General features: G+C 42.6%; 1 protein-coding gene across 3 annotated transcripts in view; it reads right to left on the reverse strand.

Moving 5' to 3' along the window:
• Positions 1-19,795, reverse strand: part of dcp1a (decapping mRNA 1A) — a 43,553-nt gene extending 23,758 nt beyond the window's left edge. The window contains exons 1-3 of one of the 3 annotated variants that reach the window (XM_055647501.1): positions 19,599-19,795; positions 17,011-17,051; positions 8,682-8,809 (exon numbers count right to left, since the gene is read on the reverse strand). In XM_055647501.1, coding sequence (XP_055503476.1) covers positions 8,682-8,809; positions 17,011-17,051; positions 19,599-19,730 — 301 coding nt within the window. In that variant the 5' untranslated portion in view covers positions 19,731-19,795. Of the gene's footprint in view, positions 1-8,681; positions 8,810-17,010; positions 17,052-19,290; positions 19,516-19,598 lie in introns of those variants that run through there. The other 2 variants (XM_055647502.1, XM_055647503.1) reach the window with 2 other exon arrangements.
• Between the last annotated feature and the right edge of the window lie 1,774 nt (positions 19,796-21,569).

Raw genomic sequence — 21,569 nt, forward strand, 5'->3', positions numbered from 1 at the left:
ATTAAATGATAATATATGATTTGTCTACTTTCCAGCAGCCACAAATCCCTTCTCAAAGGTGACCTAGTAGTAATGTTGGGTAAATGGTGCCATTAAAAGCTGCAAATGCCGCACATATCTTTTGTCACTGATAAGCTCAGCTGTCACAATGTTTCTCAAAATCAGGCATTCATTATCTCTGACACTACAGTTCTCCAACCTAAACCCCAGCAACCCAAATCCAGCATTAAAACAAATGCAACAAATACTATTTGCAAAATGCTCTTGGATGGAGGAACAAACGCAAAACGCTTCAAACTTTGCTGATGGTTAAAGCAAATGTTATTTTTAGGACCCAAGTACCTGTTACTTACTGAATGCTATGGGATATTTGCATGTTTTATCAGTCCATTGTGAACACCGAGTTCCTCAATTCTTCAGTAACCTGACTGAACCATGGCCTTAACTCATCCTTCTGTTTTTCTCTCTCGTTGAGAATCTTGGGGTTTTATGCTCATTAACTAATGTGACTATGGAAGATGTTTCAAAGTCTCTTTTTACAAAATTGAACTGGCAACAAGAAGCATTTCCCAAATTCAAAGGGAATATTGTAACTGAACGGTATTTAGCTCCAGACTTTACAGGTAAGTGTTTCTTCATTTCAGTTTGGAAAAATGATATTTAGTAAGATTTTACCAACAGAACTAAAGTACTGTAAACTATACGCTCAAGTGATAATACACCTGGTCATTTAGCCACTTTCTGAAAAGTTTGATGTTATAAATATGTTTACTGGAATTAGATTTGGGAAATTCTTGTTTGATTTGCAAATTGACATTTGGACTTTTCTTGTAGCTTTGATCAAAAATATTGTTTAAATCGTTTACATTACATTGTGAAAACCACAGCTATTATTGTTTAATGCCCTTCTTTAGAATGTGATGCTACAGTTTAACAAAACTTGCCAGTGAACTTAAAGCCACCCAGCTATAAAAGAAAGCAAGAACATTTCTTAATATTTAAAATCATTCATTGTTTCAGGTTTCTCCCTAAAATTGTTTTGGAATGTGTGAGCTGTTAATACATTGGGCAAAGTTGGCTTGTTATATTTTTAGTAGCACTTAAATGGTTTAGTAGCCAGACAGAATGGACAATATCTAATCAGAACCTCCTTCAACTGAAAAAGGAAATGTACTGTGCTGTTTTCAAGTTGCCTTTCAAACTAACTGATAAACTAACTTTTACACAGAGGATGGTGGGTGCCTTGAGTGATGGTGGAAGCAGATATGCTAAAGGTGTTTTAAAAGCTTTCAGATGAGCACATGGATATGTGTAGATCATGTGTAGGCAAGGAAGGTGAGTTTAATTTAGCATTATGTACAGCCTGGTCATTCTGTGCCAAAGGGCCTATTTCTGTGCTGTACGTTTCTTTGGTCTCTGAAATTATAAACCCTGAATCAAGACCAAGAATGTCAGTTTCTATTTTGCTACAATGCAGCCAATTATTAAGAATCATGACAAAAACTAAAGCTATTTTATGAATAGTTCCATACATAACAATATACAATGTTTTCAGTTGTCATTTTGTCATAAACATTTATTCACATGTAATCAGGGCGGCACTGTAGCACAGCGGTAGAGTTGCTGCCTCACAGCACCGGAGACCCGGGTTCAATCCTGACTACAGGTGCTGTCTGTATGGAGTTTGTACGTTCGCCCCGTGACCGCGTGGGTTTTCACGGAGATCTTCAGTTTCCTCCCACAGTCCAAAGATATATAGGTATGTAGGTAAATTGGCTTGGTAAATGTAAACATTGTCCCTAGTGTGTGTAGGATAGTGTTAATATGCTGGGATGGCGGGTCGGTGTGGACTCAGTGGGCCGAAAGGCGTTTCCGTGCTGTATCTCTAAACTAAACTAATTACACTGCGCATCCTTATCATATCAGCCATGCATTTCTCACTGTCGTCAATTCAACCAAGATTAATGCTGTGGGGCCAAAATTAAAGAATGACACCGGATTTTAAACTATAAAGAAATCTTAAGTTACAGAATTTAAGATTGAGGATCTTAGACTTTTCATTAGTTCATAAAATCTAGGAGCAGAATCAGGCCATTCGGCCCATCAGGTCTACTCCGCCATTCAATCATGGCTAATCTATTATTGCCTGTCAACCCCATTCTCTTAGAACTTGAACGGAAGTTTGCAGAGTCTCCAACATTGCGCTGTTGCACATTTTGTGAAGTGGAAAAGAAGCAGACAGCCTTCAATAAATATGATGACTTCAGCCAGAAAATAAATGAATTAACTTTATACTTGTTGTCTTTTACAATTAGGAAATCATTGAATATTAGAGAAGGAAAATGACTAGTACATTCTTGGAGCCCCTTTGGCTATTTGCATAGTGCAACTTGAAATTCTCTCCTGTCACGATTCCTTTACATCTGTTACAACAAGTGAACTAGAAAATTCACTGTGGTTTAGAGTTTGAGTGGGGGAGGGGGCAATTGAGGGCTGTATTGATGTATTTTAACTAAGCTTTTGACAAGATCCCACATGGCTAACTGATCTAAAAATACGAAGCTCGTAGGAAAGATGTGACCTTGACAAGGCCATCAAAAAGGCCAAAAGGGACTTCCGCTCTAAGCAGAGGATGAGGCGGATATTCGGCAACAGTGACAAGGCTTGAATGCCATCACCTCCTACAAGATGAAATCGGGGCAGCTCATGCGACAGCGGAGCAATCACTCCCTGACGAGCTCAATGCGTTCTATGCACGCTTTAATAGGGAGAACACGGATGTGCCTTCCCGGGCCCCCATATTATGATATTATAGTCACAGTTACAGAGGCCAATGTCAGAAGATCCTTCAGGGGGGTGAACCCTCGGAAAGCATCTGGACCTGATGATATACCCGGTTGAGTTCTCAAAACCTATGGAGTTTTTGCAGACATTTCCAATCTCTCAATAAACAATGGGCCATTTAGAACGGAGACAAGGAAACACTTTTTCCTCACAGAGAGTTGTGAGTCTGTGGAAATCTGTGCCTCAGAGGGCGGTGGAGGCCGGTTCTCTGAATACTTTCAAGAGAGAGCAAGATAGGGCTCTTAAAGATAGCGGAGTCAGGGGATATGGGGAGAAGGCAGGAACGGGGTACTGATTGGGGATGATCAGCCATGACCACATTGAATGGCTCAAAGGGCCTACTCCTGCATCTATTGTCTCACCAGGGCCCTGTACAACTGCAGAAGGACCTCTTTGCTCCTATACGCAACTCCTCTTGTTATGAAGGCCAACATGCCATTAGCTTTCTTCACCGCCTGCTGTACCTGCATACTTACTTTCAGTGATTGATGAACAAGGACACCCAGATCTCGTTGTACTTCCCCTTTTCCTACCCATTCAGATAATAATCTGCCTTCCTGAGCAGAAAAATGACCAATGTTGAACAAGGAAGTGGGTTGGTTTGACAAAATGTTATTAATGCAAGGAGAGAGGTGTGGAGTGACAGAGGGGCAACCACAGTAGATGTACAGGCTGATTAGATGGTTGAAGCAGGATGTCTTCCTTCTTTTGGTGATGTTTAGAATACCAGAGGCGGTTTCTTATTTTAGAATGGTTTAGAATACCAATCAGCTTACAGTCCAGGTATACCCAGTCACCATATTACATGACAAAGATGTTTGCACTGGAACAGAGGAACTTTATCAACATGTGGCAGAACTAGAAAATTGCCACCATTAGGAAAGAACAGATAACCTAGATTGATTTTCGTTGGATCCAAGAAAGCAGAAGTACAGGTGCACAACCTTTTATCCGAAAGCCTTGGGACCAGACACTTGTCGGATTTCGGACATTTTCGGATTTCCGAATGGAAGATTTTTAGCGTAGATTAGGTAGGTAGCGCGGGCGGCTTGAAAAGTCTGGAGCAGCTGCCTCCTCCCCGGAGACCGGGAGAACCATTGCATAAATGTTAGTCAGTTAGTTTGGAGGGATTTTATGTGGTGGTGGTGGAGTAGGGGTGAAGGGGGAAACTTTAATTCTTAGTCCCCTACCTGGTCGGCGACTCCCAACCTCGCAAAGCTGGGGGCTCCGTCCGGTCGCGTGCGGCGCCGGTTGGAGCTCCGACCCCGGCAACTCTACCCCTGGCTGCGCGGCTCCAAATCCAGCGACGCTCCGCGAACGTTGGGAGTCGGTGGCCACAGCACTCCGGAGCTTGCCGCACGGCGACCCGGTAAGGCATTGCCCGCTCCCCGCTGGTATCCCAGCGCTGCGACGCCGCCGACTCCCGACATTCGTGGAGCTGGGGCGTCTGGCCGCGGACCGCGCTGGATTTGGAGCGCCTCGCAGCCAGGGGTAGAGTTGCCGGGGTCGGAGCTACAACCGGCGCCGCCCGCAGCCCCACCCGGCCACAGCGCTGCGGAGCTTACTGCACGGCGACCCGGTAAGGCATTGACCGCTCCCCGCCTCTCCGACCAGGTAGGGGACTAAGAATTAAAGTTTACCCCTTCACCCCCCCTTCACATAAAAGCCCTCCAAACTAACTTGCTAACATTTAAGCAATGATTTACAGATGTTTAAGCGTCTCCCGGTCTCCGGGGAGGAGGCAGCCGCTACAGTAGTACAGACCTGGGTTGACCGTGGGTCGTTTCGGGTCAAGTTTGGCGCCAAACGCGAGCTTTGGTGCGCAGACGACATCTGGAAAAAATGGCCGGTTTTCGGAGTTTTTTTTTCGGTTTCCGGAACACCGAATAAAAGGTTGTGCACCTGTAATACTTAATTGAAGTCTGTAAATTACAAAGTGCCATTTCTGTTTACCATAGCCCATTTCCTCCAGCAGGAAGCACAAAATGTAAAGTAATTGACAGAAGGATTTGAGGGAAGGCAAGAACCCTTCTCCCAGATTTGGTGGAGGCCTGAAACACACTGAAAGAGCCATACCATGTGCAACAGGCCCAATGTTGGAAGAATGGATTAGGCTACATAGGTCTTTGACACAGACATTATGGTCCAAGTCTCCTCCATGCTGTCAATTCTTAATCATTCCATCGAGTCTCTAAATCAAGTTGCCTTCATTGTATGTACATGCAGCAGCTTTTATAACTTCAAGACACACCAAAACCAAGGTATCCATTAAGATCTAATCTCTACGGTGTTACCAAAAACCCCAATCAAACTGAGAGAATAAAGTGCCACAAGTACCGATTAAATCAATATTCCTTCAGCCTTTGTTCAGGTTTGGAGATGCTGTGAGGACAGTGGGAGGATTCCTTTGCTCTCAGATCTCCTCCCTCCACCAGGGGGCAGATTGCACCATTGTCACTGCAGCCCTCAGGAAAAGACATTTCAACGCATAACCTCCTGCTGAAGAACATTATCTAGGCTGTCGCCACACCACATGGTCGTCGGGGTGTCACCTGTATGGTCGTGAGTAGTCTCTTCAGTTGCCCAAAGAACCGTAGCATTTTCTGGTTGCCGCTGGATTTTGAAATGTTCAACACTTTTCGGCGACGGTACACAAAAATGGTGGATGAACTCAGCGGGTGCAGCAGCATCTATGGAGCGAAGGAAATAGGCAACTTTTCGGGCCGAAACCCTGTTCACCATCCCCCCTGACCTCCCCCTCTCCGACACCGAACGGTCGGTCCTCACCAGAGGTCTTACCTTTGTCCCCCTCCGTCCCCACCTCAATGAGTTCCGCGCCCACCATTATAAAAAAGTCCAAAGAAGGGTTTCGGCCCGAAATTTTGCCTATTTCCTTCGCTCCATAGATTCTGCTGCACCCGCTGAGTTTCTCCAGCATTTTTGTGTACCTTCGATTTTCCAGCATCTGCTGTTCCTTCTTAAGCATTTTTCAGCAACAATTGGTTTGACGCCAATGAGCACAGCTTGACTTCTCCTGACTTAGCTGCTGTCATAGGTTGTCGCCACGATGACGTGGGTTGTCGCCGCGATGACGTAGGTTGTCGCTGGTGCTGACTTCGGTGTATTCCATTGGCGACTACCTATGGCAACCTTCGTCAATCTGCAACAGGTACCGGCGACTGAATTGTCTTACCTTGTCGTAGCTTATCGCGGGTGGATGTAGGTGTGGTCTAGGTGGACGTCCTAATGGGTCGCCGGTTGTCGGCAGCTTGCCGTCGGCTTCTGCCCTTAAACCTTGACATCCGTTCTAATCAAGAATTTGTCTATCTCTGCCTTAAAATTATCCACTGACGGCCTCCACAGTCCTCTGGGGTAATGACTTTCATAGATTAACTACCCTCTGACTAAAGAAGTTCCTAATTACCTTCTTTCTAAAAGAGCGCCCTAGAATTCTTAGGCTATGAGCCCGAGGACTGGAACGTCCGGGTTCAGGAATAGCTACTTCCCAACAGCCATCAGGCTATTAAAATCAACGGAAACAAAACTCTAGACCATTAATTTGCACTTTATTTGCTTATTTATTCATGTGTGTATATATTTATATAATGGTATATTGACACTGATCTGTTCTGTATTCATGCCTATTATATTCTGTTGTGCTGAAGATAACAATAATTTCATTGTCCTATCTGGGACACATGACAATAATCTCTCTTGAATCTTGGTCCTGGATTTTCCCACCAGTGGAAACATCCTCTCCACATCCACTCTATCTATGCCTTTCATTTTTCTGTAAGTTTCAATGAGGTCCCCCTCAACCTTCTAAACTCCAGCGAGTAGAGGCCCAGTGCTGTCAAACGCTCATCATATGCTAACCCAATCATTCCTGGAATCATTCTTGTAAACCTCCTCTAGACCCTCTACAGAGCCAACACACCCGTCCTCAGATATGGGGCCCACATTTGCTCACAGTACTCCAACTGCAGCCTGACCAACGCCTGATAGAGCCTCAGCATTACATCTCTGTTTTTGTATTCCATTGATATAAATGTTAGCATTGAATTTGTCTTCCTCCGACTGGTCATAGTCATACAGCATGTAAACAGGCCCTTTGGCCCAACTCATCCATGCTGACCTGGACACCCCATCTAATGTAGTCCCATTTCCCTGCATTTACCCCATGTCCCTATCCATGTACCTGTTCAAATGTCCTTTAAATTCCATTATTTTACTTGCCTCAACAACTACTGACAGCTCATTCCATATACCCACCACCGTCTGTGTAAAAGTTGCCCCTCAGTTTCCCATTTAATCTTTCCCCTGCTACCTCAAACCTATGCCCTCTGGTTCTCGATTCCCCAACCCTAAGCATTCAGCCTAGTGATTCCCATCATCATTCTGTGTGTTGTTTGGAACAATAGGGAATTACTGCTAATTATTTTCTTAATTAACAAGTGGAACTCCAAATTTATTACATTACATGTTGGAATTTGAAAAGACTGCTTAGTCGACTGCTGGAGAAATGTCTCCTCTGCTGGAAACCATAATTACAGAGAGAGGTGTAAACTGTACACAATACTGTAGGCACATTACTTGGAGACTGTGTCAAGATGGTTTATGAGAATATTATCGAGGATGAGAGACTTAAGATCTATGGAAAGTGAAACTGGAAATATTCATCTTACAGTAAGAAGATTACGGAATAATTTAACAAAGATTTTTAACATTACACAAGTGTTCAAAAGAGTAGGAAAAAAGAGATTTGTTTTCCACCAAGTCAATCTCAGGTTAATCAGTAATCAAATAACATACATTTAAGATAATTAGTTTTAAAACCCTGAACGGAAAGCAGACACTTATTAGACCAGCAATACAAGAATGAAAAGAATGAATGCAGCACTAAATTTCAAAAGGGAACTGGACATGTATTATAAAATAGATGTTTGCAGGACAATGGGGAAAGAACAGGGAGCAGGAGTAATTAAATGGAGCTTATGTAGAGCTGGCTCAAATACATTTTTCACATGACCTCTTCCTAAGCTGAACGACCCCATGAAGGACATGGGTAGTGTCAGGACCTTTAGGAGCAATGTTTTGCAGACGCTGACCTGATACAAGTATATAAAATTATGTGTGGTATATATAGGTTAGATGATTTTTCTCAGGGTGTAAAGGTCAAATACTGGATGGCATAGCTTTAAAATAGAGGGAGAAATTTTAACGGAGACATGCAAGGCAAATTTTACACGCACACACACTGGCAGGGGAGGTGATAGAAGAAGTTATTATGTTTACGGGCTGGTTAAGCAGCAAGTAAGAATTCCATTGTTTCGCTGTTGATACAAATGACAATGAAACACTCTTGGTTCTCTAATTCATCATCTTCTTTTAAATGTTTGAAGATCAACAATTTCCCTCAAACTGTACCCTGCTGATTGCAAATAGATACTAGAAATGGTAATGCATAATGAAGGATGTAAGGGGGTGCAGACAGGGAGATGCTGTCATGTGGCTCAATTAGTCAACTTCAGGGATGCTTTTTTGAAAGAAAACTGGTGTGGAACATTAATACCTATCAACTAATGTGAAATTAATTCACTATCGACATAATAATTCTTGCAACCAAGTATAAAACCAGTCAATTGTCATATTGTTTACTAGGCTGTTCCATCATAAATGTAACAATAGGAGTTTGAGATAAAAACCCAGCAAACAGAGGCAGTTACGTACCCCCATCTCAATATCTTCATTAACTTCACAATTAATCAATGAACCAGTTAAATATTATCAAACTGCATTATTGTAGCTTAACAGTGCAACCAAAGATGCATACTCACGATTTGAATTTCTATAAAGAAGAAATGGGTCTTGAAATTGAAACTCCAGATCTTTGTTGATGGGTTCAACTAAGTTCTTCATGTTTAATCGATTCATGATTGTAAAACCATGGTAAGGTGAAGCCGACCTGTGAAACAATTAATTTACATATCGTATAAACTCATGATACAAGAACACTATGAAAATATACTTCACTAAAGAAGACATAAATAATCTGCCGGAAATAACAGGGGACCAAGGGTCAAATGAGATGGAGGAACTGAGTGAAATCCAGGTTAGCCGGGAAGTGGTGTTAGGTAAATTGAATGGATTAAAGGCCGATAAATCCCCAGGGCCAGATAGGCTGCATCCCAGAGTACCTCAGGAAGTAGCTCCAGAAATAGTGGATGCATTAGTGATAATTTTTCAACTCTTTAGATTCTGGAGTAGTTCCTGAGGATTGGAGGGTAGCTAATGTAACTGCACTTTTTAAAAAGGGAGGGAGAGAGAAATGTGTCGACAGGGAATTACAGACCAGTTAGTCTAACATCGGTAGTGGGGAAACTGCTAGAGTCAGTTATTAAAGGTGGGATAGCAGCACATTTGGAAAGTGGTGAAATCATTGGACAAACTCAGCATGGATTTATGAAAGATAAAATATGTCTGACGAATCTTATAGAATTTTTCGAGGATGTAACTAGTAGAGTGGATAAGGGAGAACCAGTGGATGTGTTATATCTGGACTTTCAAAAGGCTTTCGACTAGGTCCGACATAAGAGATTAGTATACAAACCTAAAGCACACGGTATTGGGGGTTCATTTGTAGTCAAACTGATGTGGATAGAGAACTGGCATGGCAGACAGGAAGCTAAAAGAAAGTCATAGGAGTAAACAGGACCTGGAGACTTATCCACTTTTATATTTTTCAAAAAGTGTCAGTACTTCTTTTGGAACCTCATAGTATCCATAGCTACTCTACTAGTTTCCCTTACCTCACATAATTCAATATCCTTCTCCTTGGTGAATACCGAAGAAAAAAAATTGTTCAATATCTCCCCCATCTCTTTTGGCTCTGCAGATAGCTGTCCACTCTGTCTCTCCAATGGACCAATTTTATCCCTCCTTATCCTTTTGCTATTAATATAGCTGTAGAAACCCTTTGGATTGACTTTCACCTTACTTGCCAAAGCAACCTCATATCTTCTTTTAGCTTTTCTAATTTCTTTTTAAGATTCTTTTTACATTCCTTATACTCCTCAAGCACCTCATTTACTTCATGCTGCCTATAATAATTGTAGATCTCCCTCTTTTTCTGAACAAGATGTCCAATTTCCCTTGAAAACCAGGGCTCTTTCCAATTTTTACTGTTTCCTTTCAACCGAACAGGAACATAAAGATTCTGTACTCTTAAAATTTCCCCTTTAAATGTCCTCCAAGTAGCCCCAGAAATAGTGGTTGCATTAGTCTCTTTAGATTCTGGAGTAGTTTTCCTGATTGGAGGGTAGCTATGTAACTGTGCATTAAAAAGGGAGGGTCTCCTAATTAGCAGTACCGAGTTAGTCCTAACATCATGTAGTGGGAAACTGCTGATAAAGGCCCAGAAAACTCAGTGCTGGGACCCCAGCTATTTTACAATATATTTAATGAAATCATTTTGGATTTACGAATATGTCTGACGAATCTTATAGAATTTTTCGAGGATGTAACTAGTAGAGTGGATTGGATGTTAAACATCTCCACCTAAAGCACACGGTTTGCGGATGGCAGACAGGAAGCAAAGAGTAGGAGGTAAACAGGACATGAAGCTAGTGGGGTACCGCAAGGCTCAGTGCTGGGACCCCAGTTTTATATATTAATGATTTGGAGGAGGGATTGCAACATCTCCAAGGATGACATGACTGGGGGGATAGCTGTGAGGAGGATGCAAGGTGACTTGGATAGGCTGGGTGAGTGGGTAAATGCATGACAGATGCAGTCTAATGTGGATAAATGTGAGGTTATCCACTTTGGTGGCAAAAACAGGAAAGTAGACTATTATCTGAATGGCGGCCAATTAAGAAAACGGGAGATGCAACGAGATCTGGGTGTCATGGTACACCAGTCATTGAAAGTAGGCATGCAGGTGCAGCAGGCAGTGAAGAAAGCGAATGGTATGTTAGCATTCATAGCAAAAGGATTTGAGTATAGGAGCAGGGTGGTTCTACTGCAGTTGTACAGGGTCTTGGTGAGACCACACCTGGAGTATTGCGTACAGTTTTGGTCTCCTAATTTGAGGAAAGACATTCTTGCCATAGAGGGAGTACAGAGAAGGTTCACCAGACTGATTCCTGGGATGTCAGGACTTTCATATGAAGAAAGACTGGATAGACTCGGCTTGTACTCGCTAGAATTTAGAAGATTGAGGGGGGATCTTATAGAAACTTACAAAATTCTTAAGGGGCTGGACAGGCTAGACGCAGGAAGATTGTTCCCAATGTTGGGGAAGTCCAGAACAAGGGGTCACAGTTTAAGGATCAGGGGGAAATCTTTTAGGACCGAGATGAGAAATTTTTTTTTTCACACAGAGAGTGATGAATCTCTGGAATTCTCTGCCATAGGTAGTTGAGGCCAGTTCATTGGCTATATTTAAGAGGGAGTTAGATGTGGCCCATGTGGCTAAAGGGATCAGGAGGTATGGAGAGAAGGCAGGTACAGGATAATGAGTTGGATGATGCCAGGATTGGTGGTTGAGGTAGATATGACAGTGGCATTTTAGGTACTTTGGGATAGGAATATGAATATGTAGGGGATGGAGGTGTATGGATTATGTGCAGGCAGGTAAGAATGGATCTTGGTATCATGCTCAGTACAGAATTGTGGGCAAAAGAGCCTCTTCTTGTTATATGTTCTAATATAAAATAGGTTTTCTACCAACTTTCCAAATGAAAATACATTTCTTGAATCAGCCTGCAAGGCATGTGTACTTTAGTGTACTATATAAATTCACCCAGAGTTGTGGATTCGTGGAATACTCTGTCACAGAAGGCAGTGGAGGCCAATTTACTGGATGAATTTAAAATATAGATAGAGCTCGAGGCTAGCGGAATCAAGGGATATGGGGAGAAGGGAGGCACGGGTTATTGATTGTGGATGATCAGCCATCAGACGACAGATGGCGCAATGGGTTAAGTGTTCGGCTGGCGACCGGAAGGTAGCAGGTTCGAATCCTGCTTGGAGTGCATACTGTTGTTGTGTCCTTGGGCAAGACACTTCACCCACCTTTGCCTGCGTGTGAATGTGTGTGAGTGATTGGTGGTGGTCGGAGGGGCCGTAGGCGCAGATTAGCAGCCACGCTTCCTTCAGTCTGCCCCAGGGCAGCTGTGGCTAAAGAAGTAGCTCACCACCACCGAGTGTGACTGAGGAGTGAATGAATAATGCGATGTAAAGCGCCTTGAGTATCTAGAAAGGCGCTATATAAATCCCATCCATTACTATTATTATTATCTTCACAATGAATGGCGGTGCTGCCTCGAAGGGCTGAATGGCCTCCTCCTGCACCTATTTTCTATGTAAATTGGCTTGTCTCTAAATATCTCATTTTACTTTAACACTGCCCGTGATAAATGTGAACAATCTAGACATCGCCAATGCTTCACTGCCAATGTAATTGATGGGATACGGTCATCAATCAAACACCTGGAAAATAGTTTATCTCAACTTTCCTTCAATATGCTTCTTACATCGAATTATCAGGCCAATTTTCAAAATAAGTGCAACCATCTGTTAATGAAACCTTGCCCAATTTGGCGTACAAACTTTACTCTGTCTCTGATAGCATCTCAGAGCACTATAACTGTGGTGAACTAAACATAGGTGACAAAAACTAGGTGCAAATCAAACTCTTCAGTGCATCACCATTGAAAAAGTCCCAATACACACAGCACACCAGAAATAACCTTTTTAGTTTGTATAGGCCCTGACGTCAAAGCAAATTTTCTGTAGATGAACACCGTATCTATACAGCCTGATCACTCAATCTTGATGGTGCCGTATATGAAGTCACAATATTACTAAATATATTTTTAGAATCTGTCGACATTGAATCAAATCAACAGTGCACACAAATGTAGCGAATATTTCTTTACAATATATAACTACAGATCACACCATATTTCACCTAACAAATATGCCAACATTTTGCAGCATCAATCCACGCAGACCTTTCTCACATGGTAATGCTTTCCATCGACTTGCTAGAAAATTGTGTCATTTTCCCATACGATCATTTTAAGCTAAGTTGTGGTGTGAAATGGCAGTAGCTCACCATGAGAAGGAAAGTTCAAAGTAATATACAGCAGTTATGAAGTTGGTATTTTTAAATGATAATTATTTTTAATTAAGGTCACTATTTTCAGTGTCAAAGGCAGATTTAAAGTGCATGCCCTACGTGGCAAAAGATACTTAATTTTTAATATTTAATTTAATTTACTGATGTGGCGCCATCATGTGGCCGAGCCACTTTGATCTCAAACCGTCGTTTGCCGAGCTCGAGCACTAGCGTGGACCCGGTGTGATCTGGGGCAAATAATCAACGCCAATCTGGGTGAACAGCTGAGGGGGTGCAGCGGACGATGGAGCTAGGCTTCACGTCACAGTCAACGCACATTGGCATTTTGCACTAATTGTTGAGTTGTATCTTTTAAATATTAAATTGAGTGTTTATACAACACGTGAAGCTCTTCACTGAGAAGATTATTTATTTATAACTGTTCAAAATTGATTTGAATAGGTAAGCTATAAAATCTATTTTGTAACAGAGGCCAAAGTCAACGGCTATTAATTTTGTTCACCAATTGCTGTTAGAAAGGGAAGCCACTTAGTGGTCGTTATCTTTCATCTTCTCGATGTCCATTACTGGCACCAACAGGGACCAACAACTTTCATATGGTCAATATTTTCAACATATAAATAGTTGAGAAGGTGACACTTTGGTGTTATTGATTTTTCACCTGAATGGGTTGTAATCAGTGGTACCCTAAAAAGGATTGCCTGTCGTGATGAGCGACCGGCTCAAGGGCCTTCTAAAAATTCCCACGTGGTTTTTGCCGAAATCAAGAGAATTATCCTGCTCCAATTGCATTGCACAAAAAATGGTATCTTCAACACAGCATTTCAAGATTGCTCCAAAACTCTATTCAGATAATAAATTTATATTTTCAATTTCCTTACCTTGCTGAACATGGAGCACAAATCAAAGCCATGCAGCAACATTAAAAATTAACCGTGGTATTAAAATCCAAATGTTAGATGACCTGAACCTTATTTTAAATGTAGCACTGAGATTCAAGATAGATTGCCAGGCACATTTTCATCAATGTCTTTCATTACTTTGCTTCAGTTCTGAGGTAGGTTGGAATGTGTCTCTATAAATGACTGTCTCAAATAATTAAAACCCGATAATAGCAAGAACATAAAGCACCCACCATTTCCAAGTGCAGAGCCATTGTTCCTATTCCCATCCTCCACACTTACTCAACAATGTTTCTGTTTATTAAGCAGAACCCCACTTGTTAACAAAGAAGGGAGAGAGAAAACAGGGAATTATAGACGTTATCCTTACATCGGTAGTGGGGAAGATGATTGAGTTGATTGTTAAGGATGTAATAGCAACAAATTTGGAAAGCAGTGACAGGATCGGTCAAAGTCAGCATGGATTTATGAAGGGGAAAATCATGCTTGACTAATCTTCTGGAATTTTTTGAGGATGTAACAAGTAGAATTGATAAGGGAGAGCCAGTGGATGTGGTGTATCTGGATCTTTCAAAAAGCCTTTGACAAGGTCCCACATAAGAGATTAGTGTGCATTTTGTTGTCTCTGTACTTTATACTAACAATGACAATCTGAATCTGAAAAATAGAGCACATGGTATTGGGGGTAGGGTATTGACATGGATAGAGAACTGCTTGGCAGACAGGAAGCAAAGAGTAGGAATTAGCAAGTCCTTTTCAGAATGGCAGGCAGTGACTAGTGTGATGCCACAAGTCTCAGTGCTGGGACCCCAGTTATTTACAATATATATTAACGATTTAGACGAGGGAATTAAATTTAACATCTCCAAGTTTGTGGATGACACAAAGCTGGGTGGCAGTGTGAGCTGTGCGGAGGATGCTATGAGGCTGCAGGGTGACTTTGATAGGTTGGGTGAAGGGGCAGATGTAGTATAATGTGGATAAATGGGAGGTCATACACTTTGGTGGCAAGAACAAGAAGACAGATTATTATCTGAATGGTGTCAATTAGGAAAAGGGGAGATATAATGAGACCTGGGTGTTCTTGTACATCAGTCACTGAAAGTAAGCATGCAAGTACAGCTGTCAGTGAAGAAAGCAAATGGCATTTTGGCCTTCATTGTGAGAGGATTTGAGTTTCGGAGCAAGGAGGTCCTACTGCAGTTGTACAGGGCTCTGATGAGACCACACCTGGAGTATTGTGTGCAGTTTTGGTCTCCTAATTTGAGGAAGGACATTCTTGCTATTGAGGGAGTGCACCGTAGGTTCACCAGGTTAATTCCTTCGATGGCGGGACTGACATACGATGAAATAATGGGTCGACTAGGCTTGTTATCACTGGAATTTAGGAGGATGAGAGGAGATCTTATAGAAACATAAAATTCTTAAGGGATTGGACAGGCTAGATGCAGGAAAAATGTTTCTGATGTTGGGGGTGTCCAGAACCAGGGGTCACAGTTTAAGAACATGGGGGTACGCCATTTAGGACAGAGATGAGGAAAAACGTTTTCACCCAGAGAGTTGTGAATCTGTGGAATTCTCTGCCACAGAAGGCAGCGGAGGCCAATTCACTGGGTGTTTTCGAGAGTTAGATTTAGCTCTTGGGGCTAACAGAATCAAGGGATATGGGGAGAAAACAGGAACAGGGTACTGATTTTGGATGATCAGTTATGATCATATTGCTCGAAGGGCCGAATGGCCTCGTCCTGCACCTATTTTCAATGTTTCTATGTTTATCCAGTGGCATCCGATTTGCCTTTGATGTTCCTCACTCAATGATCTTTGTCCTCTTAGGTAGTGTATTTCAAATTAGCCAGCATTTTGTTTGTGAACTTTACAAAGGCTTCATATTCCTAGCTAATGGCTCACACTCCTGGATATAATACTCCAGCTAAATTAAAGCACAACTTCCTGAATTTTGAATCTTATGCTGAGGTCAAGATTGCATCTGCTTTATTAGCTTCATCTGCCATTTTCAAATATTTGCGCATGAATTCTCAAAATCTTTCTTTTAAAGAAAAATCTGGAAATATTCAATCAGAGAGCATCTGTGGAGAGAGAATGGTTCAGGTTAATGACCTTTCATCAATTTCACTTTCCAGTTACTGCTCAACCTGCTGAACATTTCTAGCATTTTGTTTAATTTCAAATTTCTAGCATTTGCATTTTTTTTTTTTTTTTTTAAATTCACCCTCCTTCTAAACTACCATTTACTGTGAGGTATGAAGGGTCCTGACCTGAAACATCCCCTATCCATGTCCTCCAGAGATAGTGCCTGACCTGCAGAGTTAATCCAGCACTGTGTTCTACCATTTAGTATACATGGTTTGTTTGTATTCATTCTGCTATAAATCTACAAGAATTAAAAGATAACAATATACTTGCACTTTTAATTTTGTACCTTGCATTTGGTGCCGACAACGAGATGATCCCCACATTAAGGAAATTGTATATGGCGACTCTATTGCAAAACACCTCGATTCAGTCCACACGAGCCATTCTGTGTTTACAGGTACCCTTCACTTAAGTTTCCAAGCCACCACATACTATTCGATCAAAGCCCAAAGAACACGATTTGACTTCAGAGTATAAAAGCCCAGCCACTCAATTTTCTCAGCATATGACAGTCCCGCCATCCTGAGAATTAACCTTGTAAACCTACGCTGCACTCCCTCAATAGCAAGAATGTCCTTCCTCAAATTAGGGAACCAAAACACCACACAATACTCCAGGTGTGGTCTCGCTAGGGCCCTGTACAACCGCAGAAGGACCTCTTTGCTGCTCTACTCAACTCTCCTTGTTATGGCCAACATGCCATTCGCTTTCTTCACTGCCCACTGCCTGCTGTACCTGCATGCTTACTTTCATTGACTAATGAACAAGGACCCCCAGATCCTGTTGTACTTCCCCTTTTCCCAACTTGGCAACATTTAGATAATAATCTGCCTTCCTGTTTTTGCTACCAAAGTGGATAACCTCACATTTATCAACTCTTGCTGACTAACATGCTAAATGCTTTTAGCATTTTCTGTTTTTAATTAAATCCTAAAAAATTCAGTTTAGTTATATTTTGAAGCATACCTGGTGTACACAAACAAAGTACCCTCGATGTCAGTCTTCTCCTGTGTAGAAAGAAATCAAGTTAAACTATGTGATAAAATATCATCTTTTGTGTTACTGATAAAATTTTCTGTATTATCACCAACAAGCTAATCATCAAACTGGTAATAATTCATGAAAGAGTGCTAGGCAGGCATTAAATTTTGGATCCCCGACATTTATATTTCCATCTTCCCACATTGTGCCAGTTAACAAAAAATAGTCCACTCCCTCAAAAAAGAGGAAGCATCTCTTAGACTAGAAGATATTGAATGAAGCCCAGCTGTAATCTGTGACCTCAAACATCTGACTGACAGGAATGAGGAGAAAAATTAGGATGCACATGGAAAGATTAGATTTGGAATTTTATCTTTTTTTTTATAAATCCAGCCCCAAAACTAAAAACTGTACATACTACCAAGAATTCTACATAAGGCCAGACTGTATTTGTATTAGAGGAATTAATAAGTCGTCAACCTGATATACTTTCATCTGAAAAGGGAAACAAAAGAATGAGGTTTCAGGAAGTACAAAGTTGGAGAAAGAGGGAAGGGAAGAATAAAAAGGTCTATGCTAGGATAAAATAAAGGAAAGAAACTGCATTAGGATAAACTTAACTCTAATGAACGGTTCAAGTGAATGGTTCTGAGAATAACAAGGAATGCAAGAAAAAAAGATAAATCCAACGAATTAATTAAAGCCATGTCTGTCAAAAGTACTGGAGATTAGAAACCTAAACTATCAAAGTAAATTTGCCCAGATCAATGCAGACAAAATATTAAACAAGTCAACATATTTAGTATAAAGGTTCTGTTTTTAAATTTAGAAACAAGGTAAAGTCATCTGATAAGAGCAGAATTAGACCATTTGGCGCATCAAGTCTACTCCACCATTCATGGCTGATCTATCTCTCCCCATTTTCCTGCCTTCTCCCCATAGCCCCTGACATCCAAACTAATCAAGAATCTAAGGTACACAAAAATGCTGGAGAAACTCAGCGGGTGCAGCAGCATCTATGGAGCGAAGGAAATAGGCGACGTTTCGGGTCGAAACCCTTCTTCAGACTGATGGGTGGTGGGGGGGGGGGGGGGGGAAGGAAGGAAAAAGGGGGGAGGAGGAGCCCGAGGGCAGGGGGATGGGAGGAGACAGCTCGAGGGTTAAGGAAGGGGAGGAGACAGCAAGGGCTAGCAAAATTGGGAGAATTCAATGTTCATGCTATCGGACGCAAGCAACCCAGGCGGAATATGAGGTGCTGTTCCTCCAATTTACCGGTGTTGCTCACTCTGGCAATGGAGGAGATCCAGGACAGAGAGGTCAGATTGGGAATGGGAGTTGAAGTGCTGAGCCACTGGGAGTTCAGGTAGGTTATTGCGGACTGAGCGGAGGTGTTCGGTGAAACAATCGCCCAACCTCTGCTTAGTCTCCCCGATGTAAATCAGCTGACATCTAGAGCAGCGGATGCAGTGGATGAGGTTGGAGGAGATACAGGTGAACCTTTGTCGCACCTGGAACGACTGCTTGGGTCCTTGAATGGAGTCGAGGGAAAAGGTGAAGGGACATGTGTTGCATTTCTTGCGGTTGCAACGGAAAGTGGCCGGGGAGGGGGTGGTACGGGAGGGAAGGGAAGAATTGACAAGGGAGTTGCGGAGGGAGCGGTCTTTGCGGAAGGCAGACATAGGGGGAGATGGGAAGATGTGGCGAGTGGTGGGATCACGTTGGAGGTGGCGGAAATGGCGGAGGATTATTTGTTGTATTTGCCGGCTGGTGAGGTGAAAGGTGAGGACTACGGGGACTCTGCCCTTGTTGCGAGTGCGGGGATGGGGAGAGAGAGCAGTGTTGCGGGGTATGGATGAGACCCTGGTGCGAGCCTCATCTATGGTGGCGGAGGGGAATCACTGTTCCCTGAAGAACGAGGACATTTCCGATGCTCTGGTGTGGAATCTATCAAGAATCTATCTCGGCCTTAAAAATATCCATTGACTTAGCCTTCTGTGGCAAAGAATTCCACAGATTCACTGCTCTCTACCAAATATATTAGTTAAGGATATTAACATCTCTCCAATTTCATGCCCATTTAAAATATTAATTATCTTCCATTGTTAATTCCAAATAGGCTGAATTCTGGTGACACTACGTTGCCACTAGTGGTTCCGTTTAATTTACCTCCTTACAACAGAAGAATCAGGATGTTGAACTTTTGTCAACTTTGACTTAATGTTCCATCATCAAAAAGGGAAGATACATAAACACACAGGGATTCACCTTGTGTATGAAGGAACTGCAGAAGCTGGTTTGGACCGAAGATAGACACAAAATGCTGGAGTAATTCAGCGGGACAGGCAGCCTCTGGAGAGAAGGTGTGGGTCGAGACCCTTCTTCAGAGCTTGGTGCCGTTGGATGAGGTGTAGTGCGGGATGTTCTTGTGACCCAGGCACTCAGTGATCGGCCCTTGGACGAGTTAGTGTTGCCTTCTTAAGCCCATGCTCTCACCCGGCCGGCGCACAAGTTGGGGACAGGCGGAGTTCAAGCTCATCCCCTCCCCCACGGCGGCGGCGGCGGCAACAACTCACCCACTCGCTGGACTTGGGGTTGAAGTTGTAGAGCGCGACCTGGCTGGTCACGTCGACGATGCTGGAGATGAAAGGGTCGTTCTGCTGCAGAGCCGACAGGCTGATGTCGCGCCCCTTGCCCAGCGCCTCCATGTTGGCTCCCCCGACCTGGGCCGTGGGGGAAGGCACAACACAAACACCATTCCCCCCCGCCCCTGCACTCCCGACGCGCCGTTCCGGCCCTCCCCCACAAACAACCATCATCGCAACACAGTGCCCGCACCGTCTGCCGACTCTGCCAAGTGGAATCATGTTTTATTTTGCTTCTTTAGAGGAAGCATTTATTATCTAATTTGCTGCGAGATAAAATTGTGGACGGGCCTCGGTGTTGCATCAAAACATTCCACCAACCGGCTCCAGCAAATTGAGATGTTTTCGTTTGCACAGGTTTAGACAACTGTTACTTGCCATTCGCCACAAAGGTTATTTCATTCAAAAGTAATATCCTTTGTCTGCAATAAAGCCATCAATCGTATAATTAGTGCTACTCACTGGTCATGGAGTTTAGTCCCACATTGCTAACTGTTCTGCAGGTTTCCAAAACTGACAAGCTCGCTTTTTAATCCCACACGCGAGATGTTGCTGCCCCCTCCCGCCTCAAATAAAGCATTCAAACTTGCTTGCAAGTGGTAAACTGATACATGATGTGAAAGACTATCTATTCAATCCTTAATTCGAGTTTCAAGGAATCATCAGAAATTGCAGGCAGTGGCTGCAATAGAAAGGCCAGTCGTTTGTGTAGGATGGAACTGCAGATGCTGGTCTATTAAAGTCTGAAGAAGGGCCTCGACTCGAAACTCACCCATTCCTTCTCTCCAGAGATGCTGCCTGTCCCGCTGAGTTACTCCTGCTTTTTGTGTCTATCTTAGGCCAGTCGTTTAACATGTAAACACTGACTATAGATTTGATGGATTAAGTATTGGTGTTTACAAATTATGGATTGTTAGTGACATTGTTGCCTCACCATTAAATCCGTTTTATTTCTTGGATCCGCATGATTATATTGTGCTCGTAGCAAGCCTCTCTTTGAAAATGAATTATCTTTCTATTTGCAATTTTAGACACTTGGAATCATCATTTATTTATGCTTGCCTTCACCTTGTGCATGCATTATCGACTGAAATACACATCTCTATTTTGCTCCTGTATTCATAAGGATTTAGAAACATAGAAATTAGGTGCAGGAGTAGGCCATTCGGCCCTTCGAGCCTGCACCACCATTCAATATGATCATGGCTGATCATCCAACTCAGTATCCCGTACCTGCCTTCTCTCCATACCCCCTGATCCCCTTAGCCACAAGGGCCACATCTAACTCCCTCTTAAATGTAACCAATGAACTGGCCTCAACTACCCTCTGTGGCAGAGAGTTCCAGAGATTCACCACTCTGTGTGAAAAAAGTTCTTCTCATCTCGGTTTTAAAGGATTTCCCCCTTATCCTTAAGCTGTGACCCCTTGTCCTGGACTTCCAACATCTGTAGTTTCTTGTATCTGTACAGCGACAGTTGTGAGAAGGATGGAGAGTGGCTTCAAAAGGATAGAGAATAGACAATGATAAAAAAAAATGTCAAATTATCCACTATGGATGGAAAACCTTTTTAATAGTGACAGATTGGGAAGACTTCCGGTGGCGTCATGGAGAATTAAGGCGCGGCATTGAGCTTCTCCCCCGTAAAAAAATTGTAAAAGCCGTTTTAAGTCAGCACCGATTTTAAAAAAACTCACCGAAGTTGCCTGGTGTTGTATAAGGGTGATATCATCAGAAGAAGACGTGAAAACCGGGGAGATTAATGGTGAAATCGAGTGTTTAAATGAGTTTAAATGAGCAGAGATAATCGTTCAAGGGCGCCAAAGAAAAACACTATCAGCCTTCAGCTCGAGAAAGTATTGGATACTCTGCAAACGACAGAAGAAGGTTCAGAAGAAGAAGA

Source organism: Leucoraja erinacea, chromosome 16 (assembly GCF_028641065.1).
Source record: "Leucoraja erinacea ecotype New England chromosome 16, Leri_hhj_1, whole genome shotgun sequence".
NCBI lineage: Eukaryota > Metazoa > Chordata > Chondrichthyes > Rajiformes > Rajidae > Leucoraja > Leucoraja erinaceus.